Here is a 20428-nt window from a genome sequence, read left to right on the forward strand (position 1 = left end):
AACCATGGTCAGGTTGTTCGCATAACTCACAATCTCTGCAGGCTATTAGATAAAAAGGCTTAACTTTGGGGTTGTGAGAAAGGGTTCGTCTTCACCTAGCTGGTCAAACCCTGTCCCCTCCCTGGAGACGTTGGCCGAAGCGAAAGGGTTAATTGGAGTTGGAATTTCATTGCACATCTGTCAGATTTTTAAGACTGTGACGTAGCCCACTGAAAGGAGCGAGTGTGAGCGGGGGGAGGAAGAGAAGCGAAAGAGTTGGTGGGGCTGAAATCGATGAAGTAGCAGGCTGAGGGAAGAGGAGGAGGAAAATCTCACGAGATAATGAAAGAAAAAGAGGAGAGCTGCTAGGTAGAGAAGAGCAAGGATACATATGGACGTTTGACTTTAAAAAAAGACCAAAAGGACAGGGAAAGGACGTATACCTAACCGCCAATTGTTTGGCCTCTGTTTTATTGTATGTAGCATCCCTCGGTGCATCTGACCAATTGTGTGAATCTGCGCGGACAGGCTGGAAGACAAGAGACAAGCGACACAATCGGAGAGATGCAGAGGACCGACAATAGACGCGGATGCGCTCATATAACGGAATAAGGTAGGAATAATACAATTGAGGTCACATATCTGTTAATTTTGGGTGTCGTTACATCTCAAAACAACTTAAATGCTCAGACATTTCCTAAACAGAACATATGACCACCATTCGTTGTCCGAATTGTGTTGAGAAATATGCAAGAATGACGCACGTTAATGTCCAAAGAATCGTCTGCGCGCTCATCGAGTATTTAGAACTTTGCTTGAGAGGCAATAATGTGATTTGTAAGAGTGGATTTGCCTGTGAAGACATCGCGATGTCATTTATTTGTGTTACACATGCATTGATCGGCTCTCGTAGGAATGAAAAATGTACACTTAATGTTTGAAATGCTTGTGACTGTGGTTATAGTCTACAACAGCCTAGACGTCACTATTGCATGAGCAGGCTATAACTAAAATACAGACAAGTAAACATTTGATCTCCCGCAGGCAAAAGAGCGACGATTCTGCGGAGGAACACAGTTGAAGCACAAAGAAAGGATAAGAAGAGTGTTGTAGCACAAATCCAAATAATGTGACAGTTAATCTTACTAAAGCTGCTTCACACTTGATTTCCTGGAGTTTGAAGGAGTTTAAAAGAGATTACTTAAGTTGTTATCAGATCATTAATTGGACAGTATAGAAGCACATAAATCAATCCATTCAGAAATCAATAAATCCATAGTATTGTGCAACAGGAGAAGGGCCATCCAGACTGTTAGTCTACTGTTAAACAACAACTAAGCTACTGAAACAACACCATAAAGATAGAAAAAAAGATAAATTCACTAAATTCAAAATGGATGGAAGTCTAGGGGAGATGTCTGTCCAAATCCACTCTGAGCTCCATAGTCAGGATGGCAGAGCGATGCTGCATTCACGGGACCTTTCAGCTGCTTTTCCCAGGCCCTCCCTTGGGGGGCACTCCATGTCCCTGGAGCCTGAGCACCGACCTCCAGGTTTCGACCACTCCATGTCAGCACTGGGCTATGGAGGAGATGCTCCATCTAGCTGTGGCAGCACGTACACCACACTAACCCCCCTGCAGCCTTTCGATGACAAATTTCACCACCACCATCACCACCACCATCCCTGCCTGCCGGTCAGCAATGTCATCGGGAGCTTTACTCTCATGCGTGAGGACAGAGGCCTGGGTGGCAACTTCTACAACCCTTATGGCAAAGATCTGGGGATGACACAGAGCCTTTCACCACCTTCTACAGGCTCTGGCTTGGGGACACCCATGCATGGTTACGGGACACTGGGAAACAGCCCCAACGGCAATGGTGGCCAGATGCTTCCTAGTGGTTACGAGGTCCACGGGGGCAACATCTTCTGCAGGACAGCAGACTTTGGCAGGGAGATGTCCCCTCCAGGGCTGGGCTGCGACTCGTCGGTCAGCCATCAGCTGAACAAGATGGAGTCTCACCAACACGCACCCAGCCACCATCCTCACATCTACAGTCAGCACTACCAACACCACCACCCCAGCCAACAGTCCTCAAAGGCCGGGGAGCTCCCCCACTCCTCGTCCTCTTTGCCCAGCAGTGAGGGCATGCTGCCCAGCTCCCAGGGTGGTGGAGGTGGAGGGGCTGGAGAGGAGATCGACACCAGGGACGTGGCCCAGAGGATCATCACTGAGCTGAAGAGGTACAGCATTCCCCAGGCCATCTTTGCAGAGAGGGTGCTGTGTAGGTCACAGGGCACTCTGTCTGACCTCCTGAGAAACCCCAAGCCCTGGGGCAAGCTCAAGTCTGGCCGCGAGACCTTCAAGAGGATGTCCCGCTGGCTGCAGGAGCCCGAGTTTCAAAGGATGGCCTCACTGCGGCTGGAGGGTAAGATTTCTTTCCATTTCTCTCCACATCTGTCTTTCTCTCCATGTTTTTCTCAAAAAATCCAACAAGATCTGTATGCTGATCAGAGGAATGAAAAACGAGTTGTGCCTTTCCTATGTTCCTAAAGGATATATTTGAATGATAGGACCATAGTTTGTACGGTTACAGAGTATTCAAGGAGCAGGGTACACAATGTATTGTGATCTAGTTAAACCATTAGAGTGGACATTTTTCCTTCATAAATGAACCATGGAGATCATAATGACAAGGACTATTGTTGGTGAAACCACCATAAAATACGATTTGTTTGTGCATGCCTGACGTTAAGAGTTGGGGAGATAGTTAGGAAATGTTGTTTCTTTTGTGGAAAGATACACTTGATTTCTTCACCCACACTTCATATGCAATCCCCGTATCTAATACATCATATCGGTGAAATGGGAGTACAAGATAAAACAACATTATGAAAAAAATAGATTTTTAAAAGGCAGTACATGATTTGTTGGTTGACATCGGATATTCGTTAGGGATACGCACTGAAGAAGATAGCACACTATACAGTGCAGTGTTACTGCGTTGTCACTCCATAGGGACTGAGAACCCATCTGAAACACGAAGCACAGAAAGAGATCCACGTGAACACAGTAATATGATATGGGCTGAGAGGAGTGTGCATATGTCGGCAGGGGTCTGTGAGCTGTGCAAGCAAGCACAGTGATCACAGCTTTTCGCTATCTGTCAGCAGCACAACTGATTAAGCCCAAAAGCACAAAAGGGCTCATAAGTAATGATTGTGCACTCTTGCAATCCTCTCACAATTATTGATCTTTGATTGTGTAGCTCTCTGAACACATGTGTACATCCTCAGTTCGACAAAATGTTACAATTATCACACTCAACCCAGTTACAGGTGATTCTCCTTTAGATTTCCAGAGTTTCTGTTATGTGACAGCTTTGTTGTCTACAGTATATATTCAATGCATCCAATCTTGACTTGAAGCAGTGTTATTGTGCAAGGAAGGAAACGTTTCCCCCCCTGCCGCTGAGGTGTTGTGCCATCTGTAAACTTTAGCATTTTTTGCATTTTGAGAAAACACCACCTTTTTATCATAGACGACATAACCATTTGGATTGTCTTGCAGTATTCCTGTCATTTTTACCTCAATGCTCATAGATGTATTTTCCTCACAACTCACTGCTCAAAATTCAAGGAGCAGATCAATCCCAGTCATAAAAAATGAAGGCGCTTACATGGGGGATGTATTGCAAGCGTACTAACATTTGACAACGCTTCTCCCCCACACAATCTAAACTTGCATATTTAGTTATTGGCAAAGGCACAATTTGGACAGCTTTGCACTTTTCTACATAACCTACTTTCTGAGGGGGTTGTTATTCCCTTCCCAGCCAACCCCCTTTTGTTTAATTACAAGCCTCTATTGATTTCCATGGGAAAGAGCAGCACGCCATGCCCACACACACCTCGACCGCATCGGCAGATCGAGACAGGAATTAGAATGCACAGTGCCCTGTGCTCCCCGAGTCTGAAGATAGCTCAAGTGTTCTTTGCTTCACGCCTCAACTTTTAAGATGATCCACCTTAATGCAGCACTCCTTTTTAAATACCCACCAGCTCCTTCAGCATCTCAGTGTCTTAGCCAGCTCTCCATGTTTATTGTTATCATGCCAGTTATCTTCCCTCGACATCATGTTTTACTATGCAAAGCTTTAGGATAAATGGTGGGCCTGATTATGTAATGTCATCGTCTTTTAATATTCCTCGTTATGTGGAGACATTCTGAAGCGCTTACATGGAGAAGGTTATTTTACTTTCTCCTGTTTAGTGGTTATATGCTCTCTGGATGACTGCACTGCATATTAGATGCATCTTCAGGCCAACCTCAGGCTGTGGAGGAGGCAATCAGGCTTTAGTCAGAGAAGAAGGCAGGGTGCAGCTAAAGACCACGCAGTGGTGCTTGAACACTTTAAGTCGCGAGGGATCAGGGAACCTAACTTTAAAGATGATGGCTGAAGTCCTTGACTGAAGGTCTAAATGAATAAGAAAGGTCAATGCGGTTTATGTCTCAGGTCCAGTGGCTGCGCCATCCCCCAGTAATGAAAGCCATGAAGCCAATCCACTGTATGTACGCTACTATATTCAGTTCAGTTATCCTAGCTCAAAGGTCACAAGGGAAACATTTGCATATCAAAAATGAGTAACATTCCAGTATGGTTTTAACAGCCCAGTCTCCCAAACAAACAATGTTGTTTTTATTGGGTTGTTGCAGCTCCCCATTCTGGCGCTGAAGGGGTTAACTAGCCTCTATGGGTCGAGGAGTCTGAGCTGCACAGATTTAATCAATAATTTCTATCAGCCCCTGGCCCAAGAAATCAGCAGGGGGTGGGCTGGGGCTGGAGGGGGGGACAGGGAGGGGGTCGGCTAGGAGGGGGTGGAGGTTCAGACGCCGGGGGGGTAGGGAAAGGGCTTTCGATCACGTTTCAGCAACACGAGACAAGGGCATACATCATGATCAGGGGCTGTTCCCACGATCATAAGGAGCCTATAGGGGAATATTTATGTCTCCAGGAGTAGCCCCAGTGCCAGGGATTTATAACATGGTAATTGCAAGCCTTTTACACATGATTACAGCATAAGGAAGCATTTACTTAATGGTCGGCGTTATGATCGCCAGCCAGGGAGGGAGAAAAGGATAGGATGGAGGGGCAGAGGAAAAAAGGAGGTGTAGGACACCCTGACTCCTCCAAACAACCCATAATTCCACAGTACAAGCAAGCGAACCACGACTTTCATGTCATTGCTTTCATTACCATGCGTTTCTGTATGGGTTCTATAGCTGTATGCGTTCTATAGCTGCAGTCTTCGTATTGACACGGTAGGAATATATATGCCAGTAAAACATGTAGCAGTTAGGAAAACCTATTTCTTTTAGTTGTGGTAATATTGAAATGCTTCAGGAATTTTAGGCCGTTCATATTTTAATGAGAAATGGTTCGATAACTCTCAGAAATGTAAATGAGCTGAAGATGCCTAAAAGGTAACAGGCCCTGTAATCTCAAGTTGACAAGAGGTTAGACATCCCATAGTCTAACATTTCCTTCGGATAATGATTCAGAGTAAATATACAGTGGGAATTACAGCACAATGTATTAACGGCAGAACATTCACATTTGCTAAACTCAACCTCAGCTATAGGCTAGTACATTTGAAATGTTGTCGTTATGATGGCACAGCTAATAAATGTCCTAACGATAAAATATTTTTTCAGTTGTCTTTGGGTTGCGATTTATCATTTGCACTACCGTGGGTTTACAGCAAATATCAGGCCCATCAACCCTCAGTGTGTGAGATGATTTTCAATGGGGAGATATACAGTAAGCCAATCTATCTATTGAACATCTCAGCGCCCTTCTTGGAGACTGGGGGCACAGCCTTCGCTGTGTGTATGTGGTGTGTCACTGCTTACGCTTTAAAAAGACCTTCACCATCAGCAAAAAAGAAATACAACCACACGCTGCTGATTGAGGTCTTAAAAGTGTGCATTTAGGTAATTACAAGAGTCACCCAAATATGTTTTAGTCTACATAGGGCTTCTGAACACTCGGAGGAGTGCAGAGTCTGCTTGTTTCAATCCTCTCTGACGTAACCTATTTAATAGAAAATAAATTAGTCCTCCCTAAAGTGATTATCACTCACTCTCTCCGCCTCATGTAAAAGACTTTTATGAGAAACGCATGATGTTGGAGTGTCCACTAAGACAAGTCAGCGGGGAAGAGGAGGGAAAAGGAGGAAGAAGAAAGGGGGGAAGGGGGGCTGTCTTCATTCATGAAGACAACAGTGGGTGTAGTGTTTCCAGTACATACAGTATCTATTGTAGGCCTACTTGTATATGTGGTCAAATGTTTAGTTGTGGGCAGAGTAGCCCATACACCTTGTATTGTCTAATCCTCATATGGATGCACTGCAGACACAGCCCATAGCCTCTACCGTTTTCTCTCAACACTCTAATTGGGCTACATGTAAACATTGAACAATATACCATTTTATGTGGGTCATTTCAAATGACTGAATTTTCTCTCAGAGACATGATGTTCTTTTACCTTACGAGGACTGCACTGGCTGCTCTATACTATGATCCTGGACTGCAATTGTGTGTGAATAGCCTTACGGAGCATAAACACTTTTCACCCTCCTGTGAATGATGCACAGACTTGCACATAAGTAATTTACCATCCTAATGCAAAAAGCCTTTAGGGACCTTACTGCAAAAATTCCTTGCAGGCTACTTATAGTCTACATTTGGATGCTATTTGGTTGGCACGGCAAATTTGACCAACCTCAAGTTGGCTTCTCTTTCTTTACCTTGGAAAACGTCTGTTATTCCTCTAGAATGGTAGCCTCTGCCCCCATTGCTACATCTCCGTCCTCTGTCCTGGATAACCGTAAACGGAAAACAACCACTTGGAATTGAGTCGAACTGAAATTCCAAATGAAAGCGAGGTTAAATTGTAGCCGAGTCTTACCAGTAAATGTGTAATTTTTTTTAGGTAAAACTGTAACACTAATTATTAGACAAAACTTTGATAGTCAATAATAACAACACCATAAGCCAGAACTGCAGGTAGGCCGATTGAAGTAGCCAATGTTGTTGTGCAGGAGGTAACATTTACATTTGATTTCATGCTCTAGTCTAGCGTAGGCTAATTCTGAAAACTCCCCACTTGCTCATGTACCTGCTCTGTGTTAGTCTCATTTTCCCACCACACACAGGTCAGGTGTCACACAGGCGCACTGACTTGTCACAGTTCTGCGCATGCCAACAGAAAACAGAGCAGACTAGCCCAGTGACGTGTACACTGCATTTGCCTTTCGTTAACTAACACTCACACTTTACTCCCCCCCCCCCCCGCTACTAGCACTGACTTTGCTGATAGCTACTTTATTGAGGAAAAGTACACTTACTATGAGTGAGATATGTGCTTGTCCCACCTAGCTATCTGAAGATGAATGCACTAACTAATCTGGATAAGAGTGTCTGCTAAATGACTAAAATGTCATTAAAAAATGAAATGGATTCCAAGAGGAACTTGTTAATTTGTTATTTATCTGTAGCCTACTTTATGTTTTTTTGCTGGTCTATTTGTCTAGTCAGCATTTATCCAAGTTTAGTGGCCTACTTGCATGTAATAGTGTGACAGCCTAATGTCTTGATTTCTGGTGGATTAGGTTTATTTTACCAACTGTGCAGTGAAACAAGTTGCTGATTCATGTCTTTTAGCGAATCAAACTTGCTTAGCTAAGCTGTTTTCCTTCAACAAATCCACTTTCTCTCAGCTAATCCAGTTGTCCTAGTTAGCTAGCCCGTCTATATTAGCTAACCCATTTTTCTACTTCTTCTGCCTACAGCTTGCAAGCGGAAGGAGGAGGAGCAGAGTAAACTGGAGCGTAACCAGGGTCCCAAGCGCACCAGACTGGTGTTCACGGACCTCCAGAGGCGTACCCTATTGGCCATCTTCCGGGAGAACCACCGGCCAGCCAAGGACCTCCAGGTCACCATCTCCCAGCAGCTGGGCCTGGAGCTCTCCACTGTCAGCAACTTCTTCATGAACGCCAGGCGCCGCAATGTCAACAAGTGGGCGGAAGAGGGCCGCCCCTCCTCCACAGGCTCCTCGGGCTCCAGCGTGTCCTCCTCCGCCGTTTCCTGCAGCACGGCCTGATGGGATAGAGGTGGGCTGGGTGGGCGTCGTGGCAGCAGAGGGCACATAGGCTGGTCTAGGTAGAGATCAGGCGTAATAATGTACTCCTCATTATCAGAGGGAGTGATGGAGTTGGCGTAGTTTAGTTTTTTATGAAGAATTATCACAGAGCATTTCAGACCAAAGTTGATCTCTCCTTGATATTGAAGCGGTGATACCCAGAATAATATGAGCACTTGTATGAGACAAGTTCCTATAATTTTGAATGGTCGTGGGTGAATAGTTTATTTGAGTTTTAAGAGGGTAATAGTGAGCATCCTTGATTTCTATAATTTTATCACATTCAATTTGAATATGGTGGGTTATGAAATCAAATCAAATTTCATTTTCCACATGCTTTGTCAACAACAGGTGTTGACTAACAGTGAAATGCTTTACTTACGGGTCCTTTTCCAACAATCCAGAGTTAAAGATGAAACGGTTTTTTTTAAAGAAAAAAATGGCACAAGGAATAGTATGGTTATGAGGTTATTAATAATCAGGAGGAGCCATACTTTTGTTTGCCCTTAGGGCTAATTCCATCTCCCCTTACTAGAAACAGAAATCAAGAGGCATCGCTGCATTGCATAACACCCCTAATTCAAATTTTCACCACCCGTTACATCGACAGATCTCCATCTTCTGTCCTTTGTTTCTCTGAGGAGTCAAGACGAAGGTCACAGAGAATAACACGGGGATTGTGACAAAATCAGAGCTCCATCACGTTTTCTGAAGAATGCGGCATGTGTTCCCATATAACAGGGTTCGCAGGACTGCAGAACTCTCTGGATGATCAGGAGGTTATTTCTCTCTCCACGATTCTCCGTTTTCGATCATTACCTGTCACGAGAACCTTGACTTGTCTTTTACACTTCTTGACAACGGTTCCAGCTTGAATGAATCACAGTTTTCAAGGAGCAACCTTGGTGTGTCTCATTTTAAATCGGGACAGAATCTGTAAACAAGGGCAGAATTTCAAGGGATGCCAAGTCAGAGACTTTTTGATGCAGCCCTCCAGCTTTAAGACATTGACTGACCTACCAAACAAACGCTCTGTAGCCATTTTGACTCAACCAAAACACTTTGAACACGACGGACGCAAAGGAAGAAGTACTTGTAACACAATGTATAGTAGTAGTGTAGTATTTTTTCCACTCATGTTTCAAAACACTTAACTGAACAAACCTCGGCTCCATTGCAAATCTTTTCCTTTTTTTTTTACAGACGCCTAGAAAATGGAGGAATGTGATTCTTTTAGCCCTTTTGTACAGATTTCAAGCACATTGCTCTATTTATAGAAATCCAATGGAAGTATGAGTTGTTGTTGTTCCAGTCCTGCTACGTACACCAAGGTCATTTTAGTTCCTCGAGGAACGGTTTTAACATGCCTCTTTATAAACAGTTTCATTGGAGCAAGAATTTAAAATGCCATTGCTGAACTGATCAATGTATTTATTACTGCATTTGTGTATTTAACGTTTTTCTTTTGTTTTCTCTCTATTTATTTGGTTATTTATTTATGCTATCTATATACTGTAAGTATTTATTTAATAATGCTTTGTATGTCCGTGTGAAACTGACTTTTTTTTCTGATGGGCACTTTTAGTTGTAGAATCCCATCGTAATACCAAAGATTAAGATTGTCCTCCCTGAATGTATGGCCTAAACCCCTTTCCTCTCCCCCGACTCCCAGTGATGTTACGTATCTCTCTCTTTAAGGCCTTTTTTTATAGAATAATGGGGATTTCTTTACTATTGGCAAATGTCTCTGTGGTCAGGTCTTATGTCGAGGCTAAGCTTGTTTGGATGTTGTGGTAATGTGACATCTCATAGGCTCGCAGGTTGCTTGTAAAATTGTGTTCAAACATCATTCAGCAGAGTGTCTGGAGAGTCCAGGGTTGCACTTACAGAGCATTTCAGGCTCTTAAGTGTGAATCCTTTGAGACCCCATGGAAACATGCATGCTGTGCATCTTCCTGGGGTTTGCATAGCAGTGACTCCCCTTGCTGCAGTGCACACACTCCTGTCTATGTCCTGCTCAATGTGATTTCACCATCCTCCAGACTCATCCCTTCTGCCAGTCTTCTCAGTTCCACAGGCTCCTCTAGCATTTTCTCATTTTTGCTTTGGCGGGTAGTGGGGAGGGATAGCTTGTCCACCAGCTAACGTGCGCTTCTCCTGTCTTTAACTTTGGGAGGGGCGTGTTGTCGGGGCCCCTTCACAGCGTGCACTTGAAAGACGGGCGGTCATGAAAGAGGCCATCGACTTTTGCAGACTTCAAAGGGAGCCTTTTTATCCGTCTCCTCTCTGCGTATCTGGTTTAAGGGTCCGCTCCTGGCCAGACCTGTGGGCTTAGGGGCATTCAAAGGAGGGGGGGAGATCAGAAGGGTGGCTGAATCACCCCTGAACAGGGTGCAATGTTTTGGGAGAGGGGGTGGAAGGGCACAATAGAGTAGAATTAAAGTTTAATGAGCAACAATTGTAAGCATGCTGGGACCAAGGGAGGGGGCCAGTCTGGTGCAGGGAACATGAAAACCCCTACCAGTTTTGATGTTCCTTTTTTTCAAGCTTGTCATATGGTGTTCTATCAAAGACAACAGGTCCCCATGACACCTCTATTTTTTTTTTTACACGGCCCATATTTTAGAATAGAGTCTGCCCTCAAATGGGGAGAGACTTTTCAGTCATTGTCTGCTCTGTCTTAACTGAGGAGAGAACTCCCCTTTGTACGGAGAGTTGATAAGAGTATTGCAGGTGGTCTGTCATCAGTTTACGCCTATTGCACCCCCTAGCGGAGTGTAAAGAAATGTCTCTCTAGATTAAAGGACACCTTAGGCGAGGATGTTTTCAAGCTCTTCTGGGGCTTAGAAACACAGGCACATTATATACTAAAGTATAGCTGAATATGCATGGATACCCTCTGATATTGTCTTTTGTACTATACGTGGGGTTATCATTCCATCTTAATCAGTACACCAGAAATCCAAAGATAGTCCAGTGTTAAGTAACAACAGTATTTTTAGGTTCAGCATTTGAAGTTGGAACTGAGAGATTGACATGAAGTTGTGCCTGTAGAGGAAGTATTTGGACTCCGTAACCCCAGTGTTGCCCTTTGTCCCCCTGTGTACATGAATACGTACCCATCTACCTCAACTGTGTGAGATGTTGTGTGACAAAGAAGTTTCTTAACCAAAGATTCCATCCTTTCAGGGTGTCTGTCTATCTGTCTGTCCATCTGTCTCTCATGCTTTTTCAAAACCAAATGTGCTGGAATCAATCTGTTACAGGAGCAGCCAAGCCCCATCCAGCCAAAGCGTAGTCCAGTGTACTACAGAAGTCATACTTACCAATAATCTGTATATAATCATTTTCAAGACCAAAAAAGTAGGTGACAATCCAGGCAAGGAGGATCTTGCTGTAATCAACGTTGCCTATTCCTTGTACCAAACTAGAATCATGTGACTTACTGTAACAGTTATGACAGCCCAAGAATCAAGAGTTCAACCAAAAACAAAAAGGTCAAGAGGAGACTAAAGCTATTTTTTCACATTTGTAAAACCATTATTCCTTTTCCAATATGTTAGTGTATTTGAAATACTGTTTGATCCCACTGTTGGAAGCAGGAATAGATGACTCCATTCAAAAGCTTAAACGAGGCCAAATTGGGGGAAATATTGTATTTGACATGGGGTTGTGTCTGGGTTCCTGAACTAGGACACCCACCATACTTATCGTGCCATTCTCGTCCATGTGTTAGACTAACTAATGAATGCGGCTAACCAACCAAAGGCTTAAAACACAACACTTTACATGTCAATCATGGTGGGACATTTTGTAACAACAACTAAAGAGAATCCCTTTGAATACCTCATGTGAAATTGTTTGTTGTGATGTTGCACCAAAAAATTAAAATGACTCATTTGTAACCCAATTTAGTTTGTTGGTCTGCTGACTTTATTCACGCTGCATGGCAACACACAGGATGTAGGTCTACATACACTGTGACTGAGGTAATGGAAATAAACACACATTGCAATTTACAGTCACTACAGTTTGGAGGTAGAAGTATTCATTCAATTCATATCAGTTCTTTAAAAGTTATTTTTATTTGATGACAAAATATACTTTGATTTAAATAAGTATGAAGCCTTGCACGAGCCTTGGCATGTGCGAGCCAGAACGGCTCATAGGAGCAGGAGCCTATCTCCTGTTTCTGTAGCGTGAGGCAGTTTGATGTACCAGTACACCCCCTGGATGCTAGCTACGGTGATAATGTAGATAATCACATTTGACTTATATATGATTTGTAAAACCAATTCTAAAGAAGTACCCTCTATATAGACGGAAAGTGATAGAAAGTGAAATGGTAAAAACAACACTAAAACAATGGAGGAAGTAAAAATGAATCACAGTAAATTAATAAAAGGGCTCAGCTTTTCCAGTTAGGCCCCTTTGATTGGCAGGAGTTACATGACAGGGTAGCACCCGTACAAGGCGATGCCACACTGGTTGTCCTTGTTGCGTGACATCCGTATATATCCCTGGTCTCCCCACGATAAGCCCCAGCTAGACAGAAGGTGAGGAAGATTGAAACATATTTCCAATGAACATCAATACTTCATAAACCAGGGGTCTTCAAGATTTTCTTGCCCAGGCACCCACTCCCAGGTAAACCGGCGACCCAGGGACCCCTCCCAGGCAAACTGGTGACCCAAGGACGCCCTCCCAGGCAAACCGGCGACCCAGGGACCCCCTCCCAGGCAAACCGGCGACCCAGGGAACCCCTCCCAGGCAAACCGGCGACCCAGGGACCCCCATCATACGTTAGTTACAAAATAAATCACCTGTCTTGTCATCAGGTGAAACATAATGGAATAGATTTGGTAGATTGCTTTTCAGTATTTTGACCTCCCACATTATAATTGTAATAGGAAATGTAAACTCTAACATTGCCTATTTGCTAGAAAGGTAACTCTAAACACATTTTCTCTATGAGCAGCTATTTTGCTGGTTAAACAAATGTTAGCCAGCCATGTATGTCCAAGTCAAGAAAGTTTACCAGCAGCTAGCTGACTAAACTCAACTCCATGGTAAACGAAGATTCTGAAAAACTCCACCAACGGAGTTGAGCAGAGACCAGGCTTTGTGAAATTCAGCTCCAATTACATTGATTTGCTCAAGGTCAATACTTTAAAAAAGTAAATTATGAAACACTTACCTTGTACCTATGTTTGTCCTCTGTAGTTGCGGGACTTCCCTTTTCAATGAATGTTAATCAAATACAACCACCGACTGTTTGCTCGTTTCTGTTTCTCGAAGATGTCAACTCAGCTTGAATGTGCATGTGCCAATTGAATCTATGATGATGTTGGCCTAGATGAGCATTTGGAGACCTAGGCCGAATTAATCTGAGATTCAACTGGCACATGTGCATTCACGCTAAGTTGCCATCTTCGAGAAAACAGTCAGTGGTTGTATATGTGATTAACATTTACAGAATAAAATATGGATTTCATCAAACAAAGAAAGACACGCAACTACAGAGGACAAACATAGGTAAGCGTTAGAATGTTGAAGTATTGACCTTGGGCAAATAGATGTAGTCAGTGCTTAAATGTAGTCAGAGTTTACAGATGTAGTCAGAGCTTAAATTCCCCAAAGCTTGTTCTCTGCTCAACTCCGTTGGTGGTGTTAATCAGAAACCTCCACCATGGAGTTGAGTTTCGTCAGCTAACCATCAGCCAGCGGCACTTGCCGTACTGTTCGCCTATTCGCGGGAGCTTTTTCAAAGCCTATGTTCGATACTCCAGTGAGTGTAATTGGCTCCAATCAGTGTAACCAGATACAGACGGATTTCCAAGCCCCTACTTTAAAAAAAAGGTATCTGTGACCAACAGATGCATATCTGCATTCCTAGTCATGTGAAATTCATAGATCAGGTCCTAAGGAATTTATTTAAATTGACTGATTTCCTTATATGAATTGTACCTCAGTAAAACCTTTTAAATTGTTGCATGTTTCGTTTTTATTTTTGTTCAGTGTAGAAATAAGATTTTCTCCTCTATTCTACATTCGGTATGTTGTTTATTCTGTTGTTGCTAGAGAAATTCATAAAAACATTGATATTCAAATTATTATTTTGGCGGACCCCCTGCAGTACCCCTAAGGGGCCGCGGACCCCCCGGTTGAATAACCCCACAATAAACAATCACATTAACTCCCAAACTACCAAGGTTCATTTGTCTAAAGCCTCATTTGAGTTTTACGTTCTCTTTCCACTTCCCTTTTTACCCTTCACCATGGTCCTGTTAGTTGGAATGAAACAAAGGAGCAGATGGAGGTTTGAAAAGGGGAATAAAGTTGGATACTAAGTCCACTTGGAGGATCTTTTCATCTCAGCTCTGAACAGTAGCCCTGTTTGACTAAATATCTAGATACAGAACAACAGAAGAGCAGATGGAGCTTTGAAGATGGAAACTCTTGAGTGAAGTTCTAAATCCCCTTACCTGTTCTTCACCAGCCAGTAATCCTGCCCGTCCAAAGTACCGTACCCCACAGCAAGGACAGCATGGTTTATCTTCTTTGTGCAAGTTGGATCATTGTAAACTCCTACAATGATACATGGTTTGGACAATGACAAGTCAATCCTCAATATATATGCCTTTTTCCACAAGACATAGCCCAGCAGTTGACCATGAAGTGGACAATTACTCAATGAGAGCCACATTGTTTCAGATTTAGATATACATGACCAATGTCAAGACCATACATACTATCCTTTAAAAAAATTTTTTTTTTTAATGACCCAAGAAGTTGAAATGAAGTTTTTCCGTACCACTGCGGTAGAAGGTAAAAGGAGGTCGGGTGGCATCAATGGCAACAGAGATGGGTCCGATGGTGGCCAGGGCTTCTTTCAGCACCCCCTCATCCCCCTCAGGCAGAAAGCTGTACCTGGAACAGTTTGCAGCACGCTGAGCAGGGTTGTAGCTGCACTGTTGTTGCTAACAGGGGATACAAGACAACAAACGGGTCAGATAGTGCTGCACAAGGCTAATGTGGCATGGGAAATAAGCTACAACCAGCTACTTACCAAGGGCAGCTGACCCCAGCTACACACTATTAATGCTGTTAATACTAGTTTATACTCACCACTCCCTTGTAGGGGTAGGATTTGTCAGAGTCAATGCCCTGGTTGTCGATGACATACTGGAAGGCCTGGCTCATGAAGCCACCGTGGCAGCCCTTGTTGCCGTATTTGGAGGAGCAGTCCACCAGGTTCTGGGGGCTGAGGTCTATCAGTTTTCCTGTGGTCTTCATCAGCTGGCCCTCCAGGGCTCCGACAGAGCTGAATGCCCAGCAGGAGCCACAGGAGCCCTATGGATGAGACAGAAGCAATCCCCATCTAACACCTGGATAAAGTTCATTTGAGAGTCCTATTAGTAATACCTTATTTTACAGTACTGTTTCATTATTATTGAATCTACAAGAAATTATGTCGTAGCAATGTTTGCTGAAACGTGCAATATAATCAAAAGTAAAAAGTGCAATATAATTCACAACTTGGTGTCAAATAGTGCCTAGTGGTGCTTGATTCAGTTCTCACAGAACCCCAAAAGTAATTATTTTACTATGTAATACAGAAACATTTTACTGGAACAATAAAGTGTAACTGAAATGTTCATGTTATGTAGACGTGCTGTGCTTGTCATTCAGTGGTTTTAAACTTGCACACCCTAGCACTTAGGCCAACGACTACCTCACAAAAAAGGAACTGATTCAACAACTGAGAACAAGGAAGAGGCCTACAGTAGACAAACAGCGCTGTGTTGAACATCCTCATATCAGTTATTATCCTGTAGCAACAACTTTCATTAATCCCAAGGATATTTACCAGTAGTTAAAAAAGATAATACATATAATTTATGATATACATACAACAGTACACATGTACACAAATGTTATTTGATATATTTATTAGGATCCCCATTAGCCGACGCCAATGACGACAGCTAGTCTTACTGCTGACCAACAAAGACGAAAGACTTTACAATTTGCCAGTCAAAAGTTTGGACACAGCTCCTCATTCCAGGGTTTTTCTTTATTTTACTTTTTTCCATATTGTAGAATAATAGTGAAGACATCAGAACTATGAAATAACACATATGGAATCATATAGTAACCCAAAAAGAGTTAAACAAATCTAAATATATTTTATATTTGAGATTCTTCAAAGTAGCCACCCTTCGCCTTGATGACAGCTTTCCACACTCTTGGCAATCTCTCAACCAGCTTCATGAGGTTGTTACCTGGAATGCATTTCAATTAATAGGTGGAATGTATTTCCTTCTTAATGCGTTTGAGCCAATCAGTTGTGTTGTGACAAGGTACAATAGTAGTGATATACAGAAGATAGAAGAAGAAGAAGTCCATATTATGGCAAGAACAGCTCAAATAAGCAAGGAGAAACGACAGCCCATCAGTACTTTAAAACATGAAGGTCAGTCAATACGGAAAATTTCAAGAACATTTAAAGTTTCTTCAAGTACGCCATCCCATCTGGTTTGCGCTTAGTCGGACTATCATTTGTTTTCAACAGGACAATGACCCAACACACCTCCAGGTTGTGTAAGGGCTATTTGACCAAGAAGGAGAGTGATGGAGTGCTGCATCAGATGACCTGGCCTCCACAATCACCCAACCTCAACCCAATTGAGATGGTTTGGGTTGAGTTGGACCGCAGTGAAGGAAAAGCAGCCAACAAGTGCTCAGCATATGTGGGAACTCCTTAAAGACTGTTGGAAAATCATTCCAGGTAAAGCTGGTTGAGAGAACGCCAAGAGTGTGGAAAGCTGTCATCAAAGCAAAGGGTGGCTACCTTGAAGAATTAAAAAAGTAACACTTTTCTGGTTACTACATGATTAGATATGTGTTATTTCATAGTTTTGATGTCTTCAATACTATTTTACAAATGAGAAAATAGTAAAAATAAAGAAAACCTTGAATGAGTAGGTGTGTCCAAACTTTTGACTGGTACTGTATATTTAAAAACAGTACCATGCAGTGTGTGTGTGTGTGTGTGTGTGTGTGTGTGTGTGTGTGTGTGTGTGTGTGTGTGTGTGTGTGTGTGTGTGTGTGTGTGTGTGTGTGTGTGTGTGTGTGTGTGTGTGTCTGCATCTATCAGTTACATACATGTCAGTACATAAAGGAGCAGCCACAAACCGCACTGACTGCATCTGTTCACACAAACCGCAGCTGTTCGTCATTACCTGCATTTTGACTTTAGTGACGTAGCCCTTCGTTCTCCAGTCAAAGGTATCAGGTATGGGGGCACCGGAGGATCCTACAAATGCAGAGGGCTCCCTCTTGAGGTCAGCAGGAACACGCAATGAGGCATAAGACTGGGCAATTTCTTCCTGGGTCTGAAAATGGTTGACAAGAGGCAACACGTTGACCAGACTGAGCATTTAGAGAGCACTTACTGTAATCAGCATATTAAATCCATCCCATGAACCCAATGCTACATCAACTGGGGGAAGATACACATTGAATCAGGATCACACATACATTTAAAGGCACATACTGTAGTGCAATGGGATGATACTTTTACTTGTGTATTTACAGAAGACCAATCAGATGCGTACTCATGAAAGGGTACATCCACTTGTTATACATACTAGAGGCATAAGGAAGTATATTTGCAGTCATGCTCAGTAATCACTAAGATTAGGAATGAATGCACACACTGTCTTGTCTTCAGGAAACCAGTTTAGCAACATGTCAACACCTATTGGCCAAGAAAATGGAACGCCGGAAAAAAATGACAAAGGAACTCAGCAAAATAAATAGTCATGTAGGTCAAAATCTAAATGTCTGACTCTTCCTTCATGTATACCAGGCCTGACTGCAATACCTACTGAAAGCATACCATATTCTGCATGCCAATTCCTACTGAAAGCATAACATATTCTGCATGCCAATACCTACTGAAAGCATACCATATTCTGCATGCCAATACCTACTGAAAGCATACCATATTCTGCATGCCAATACCTACTGAAAGCATACCATATTCTGCATGCCTTTTTTGGTATCATATTCCATACACGCACTATCAAACTTTTATGGGATCAGGCCAAGTTAAGTTAAGTCAAGTTAAGGCCAAGGCTAAGTTTACCTACAATTTCAGATATCAGAGTTCCAAAATGGCCCTTGGCATTGTCAGTGACCTGAGGCCCTCACCATGTCCCCCATGTGATTCATGCCCAGGTCATAGGTGTGCATGTCCATGGACGCCTCCAGGTTGTGGAGGCTGATCAGCTGAAGATTCTTCTCCCAGACCTCCCTTCGGCCCAAGTCCTCAACCTACACAGTATCCACAGTATCCACACACACAGGGGTAGAAAAATCTCAGTCAACAATACACTTTCAAATATGTAAACCACACAGGTTGAATCACAATGCATTCAGTGTTAACTAGTTAGATGTAAGAAATGGTGTGGCAGGTCGCCTAGTGGTTAGCACGATGGACTAGTGGTTAGCACGATGGACTAGTGGTTAGCACTTTGGACTAGTGGTTAGCATGTTGGACTAGTGGTTAGCACGTTGGACTAGTGGTTAGCACATTGGACTAGTGGTTAGCACGTTGGACTAGTGGTTAGCATGTTGGACTAGTGGTTAGCACGTTGGACTAGTGGTTAGCATGTTGGACTAGTGGTTAGCACGTTGGACTAGTGGTTAGCACGTTGGACTAGTGGTTAGCACGTTGGACTAGTAACCGAAAGGTTGTAAGATTGAATCCCCGAGCTGACAAGGTAAAAATCTGTCATTCTACCCCTGAACAAGGCAGTTAACCCACTGTTCCTGGGCTGTCATTGAAAATAAGAATTTGCTCTTAACTGACTTGACAAGTTAAATAAAGGTTAAAACACTTTTAAAAAAATGTATGTGGGAAAGGTGGTGGTGGTACTTTCAACCTATACAGCAAACATAATCTGTCTAAATGCCACTATAGTAGCAGCTTTGCCTTATCCTAGCCAAAACATATTGTAGTGATGCTGGTTCATCTCACCTCAGTCTGGTAGTTCTTGCCATGTGTCTTCTTCCACATCTGCCAGTGCTGTTCCAGCATTGGGTCAAACAGGGCAACTGCTGTGCCACATAGTGCAGCGAGCAGCAGGCTCCACAACATCATGCCTGCAGAGAAAATAGACAAGTGTTATTCAACCAGGAGGCAATTGTATTGTACTGTTTCATTGTGTATCCAAATAAGGAAGTACTAGTGTGTGACTCAATTAAGTTTAAGTTGCGCAAATAAGTTTACTGTGACAGGAACTACTGTAGCCTATACACAATGAGTCAGTTTGTCACAAGACCAACCATCAACGGGTATTGAAACTGTTGCGCAAACAAACTGTTGACCAAGAGTCTTTAACACTGATCAAATAAATAATTACATCACTCAGATTCTACAAAAACGTTGTATATAGAAAAATGTTTATGGCCTATTCAATAGGAAGCTTCAGTGTTCAAGATTAGGCTATCGGACGTACCGGTGTTGTTAACCCATCTCTACTGCGAAAAAGAAAGCCCCAAAACGGATAAAATTATATAATTTCATAGAAATTAAGCAAATTGTGTCGTGTAGGCTTATGTTTTAGTTAAATAAGTATCTCAGTAGGTTTGCCACTAGGCTAGCAGTAGAGATAACTTAGTTTATGAAACTGTACAATTAATTAATGTTGATGTTGTACAAAAGTTACAAAAAAGGTTGTAATGAAAAGAGGAATTCGATAATTTCACAGAAGGAAGAAAACATAAATATATTAATGGTTATAAGCAAATAATGTTGCACTGACATATTAAAAACGAAAGTAAAACGAATGCTTTATGAAAATGTTTTTAAATAAGGTCAAGTTAAAACCAAATGTCTAATTAAACGAGTCTAGCTAACTACATTATGAACTGGAAATAGCCTATCTGCCTCGACTGAAAACGGAGAAAGGTTTTACCTTGTAAAACTCGGAGTGCACCTGATGATCACTTCAGAGGAGAGCAAGGCGCGTCAATTGATTTCAGTGGGATCTGTTTTCCTGCTTTACATTTATTTGTGAAGGTCATGTGGTAGAACTTCCTCATTGACCATTTCTATTGTGTCATCTATAAATGTCTATGTTCACCATGTTAAAATACTATTTCTCATTGCATTTCAAAACAATGCTATAGACCCCTTAATTAGAATGTATATGATTTCTTGAAGGATAGAGGGG

General features: G+C 42.6%; 2 protein-coding genes across 2 annotated transcripts; one reads left to right on the top strand and one right to left on the bottom strand.

The window, feature by feature from the left end:
* The first annotated feature begins 272 nt into the window (after positions 1-272).
* On the top strand, positions 273-12130 carry LOC124006232 (hepatocyte nuclear factor 6-like). Its single transcript, XM_046316098.1, has 3 exons — positions 273-592; positions 1024-2408; positions 7834-12130. The coding sequence occupies exons 2-3, from the start codon at positions 1373-1375 to the stop codon at positions 8142-8144; spliced, it is 1347 nt and encodes a 448-aa protein (XP_046172054.1). The 5' UTR covers positions 273-592; positions 1024-1372; the 3' UTR covers positions 8145-12130.
* Positions 12094-20310, bottom strand: LOC124006231 (cathepsin S-like). Its single transcript, XM_046316097.1, has 8 exons — positions 20171-20310; positions 19231-19355; positions 18402-18524; positions 17429-17581; positions 15312-15536; positions 14998-15163; positions 14669-14771; positions 12094-12728 (listed from the first exon to the last, which is right to left on the bottom strand). The coding sequence occupies exons 2-8, from the start codon at positions 19351-19353 to the stop codon at positions 12629-12631; spliced, it is 993 nt and encodes a 330-aa protein (XP_046172053.1). The 5' UTR covers positions 19354-19355; positions 20171-20310; the 3' UTR covers positions 12094-12628.
* Positions 20311-20428: the final 118 nt, after the last annotated feature.

The sequence above is a fragment of the Oncorhynchus gorbuscha genome, linkage group LG19 (assembly GCF_021184085.1).
Source record: "Oncorhynchus gorbuscha isolate QuinsamMale2020 ecotype Even-year linkage group LG19, OgorEven_v1.0, whole genome shotgun sequence".
Classification (NCBI taxonomy): domain Eukaryota; kingdom Metazoa; phylum Chordata; class Actinopteri; order Salmoniformes; family Salmonidae; genus Oncorhynchus; species Oncorhynchus gorbuscha.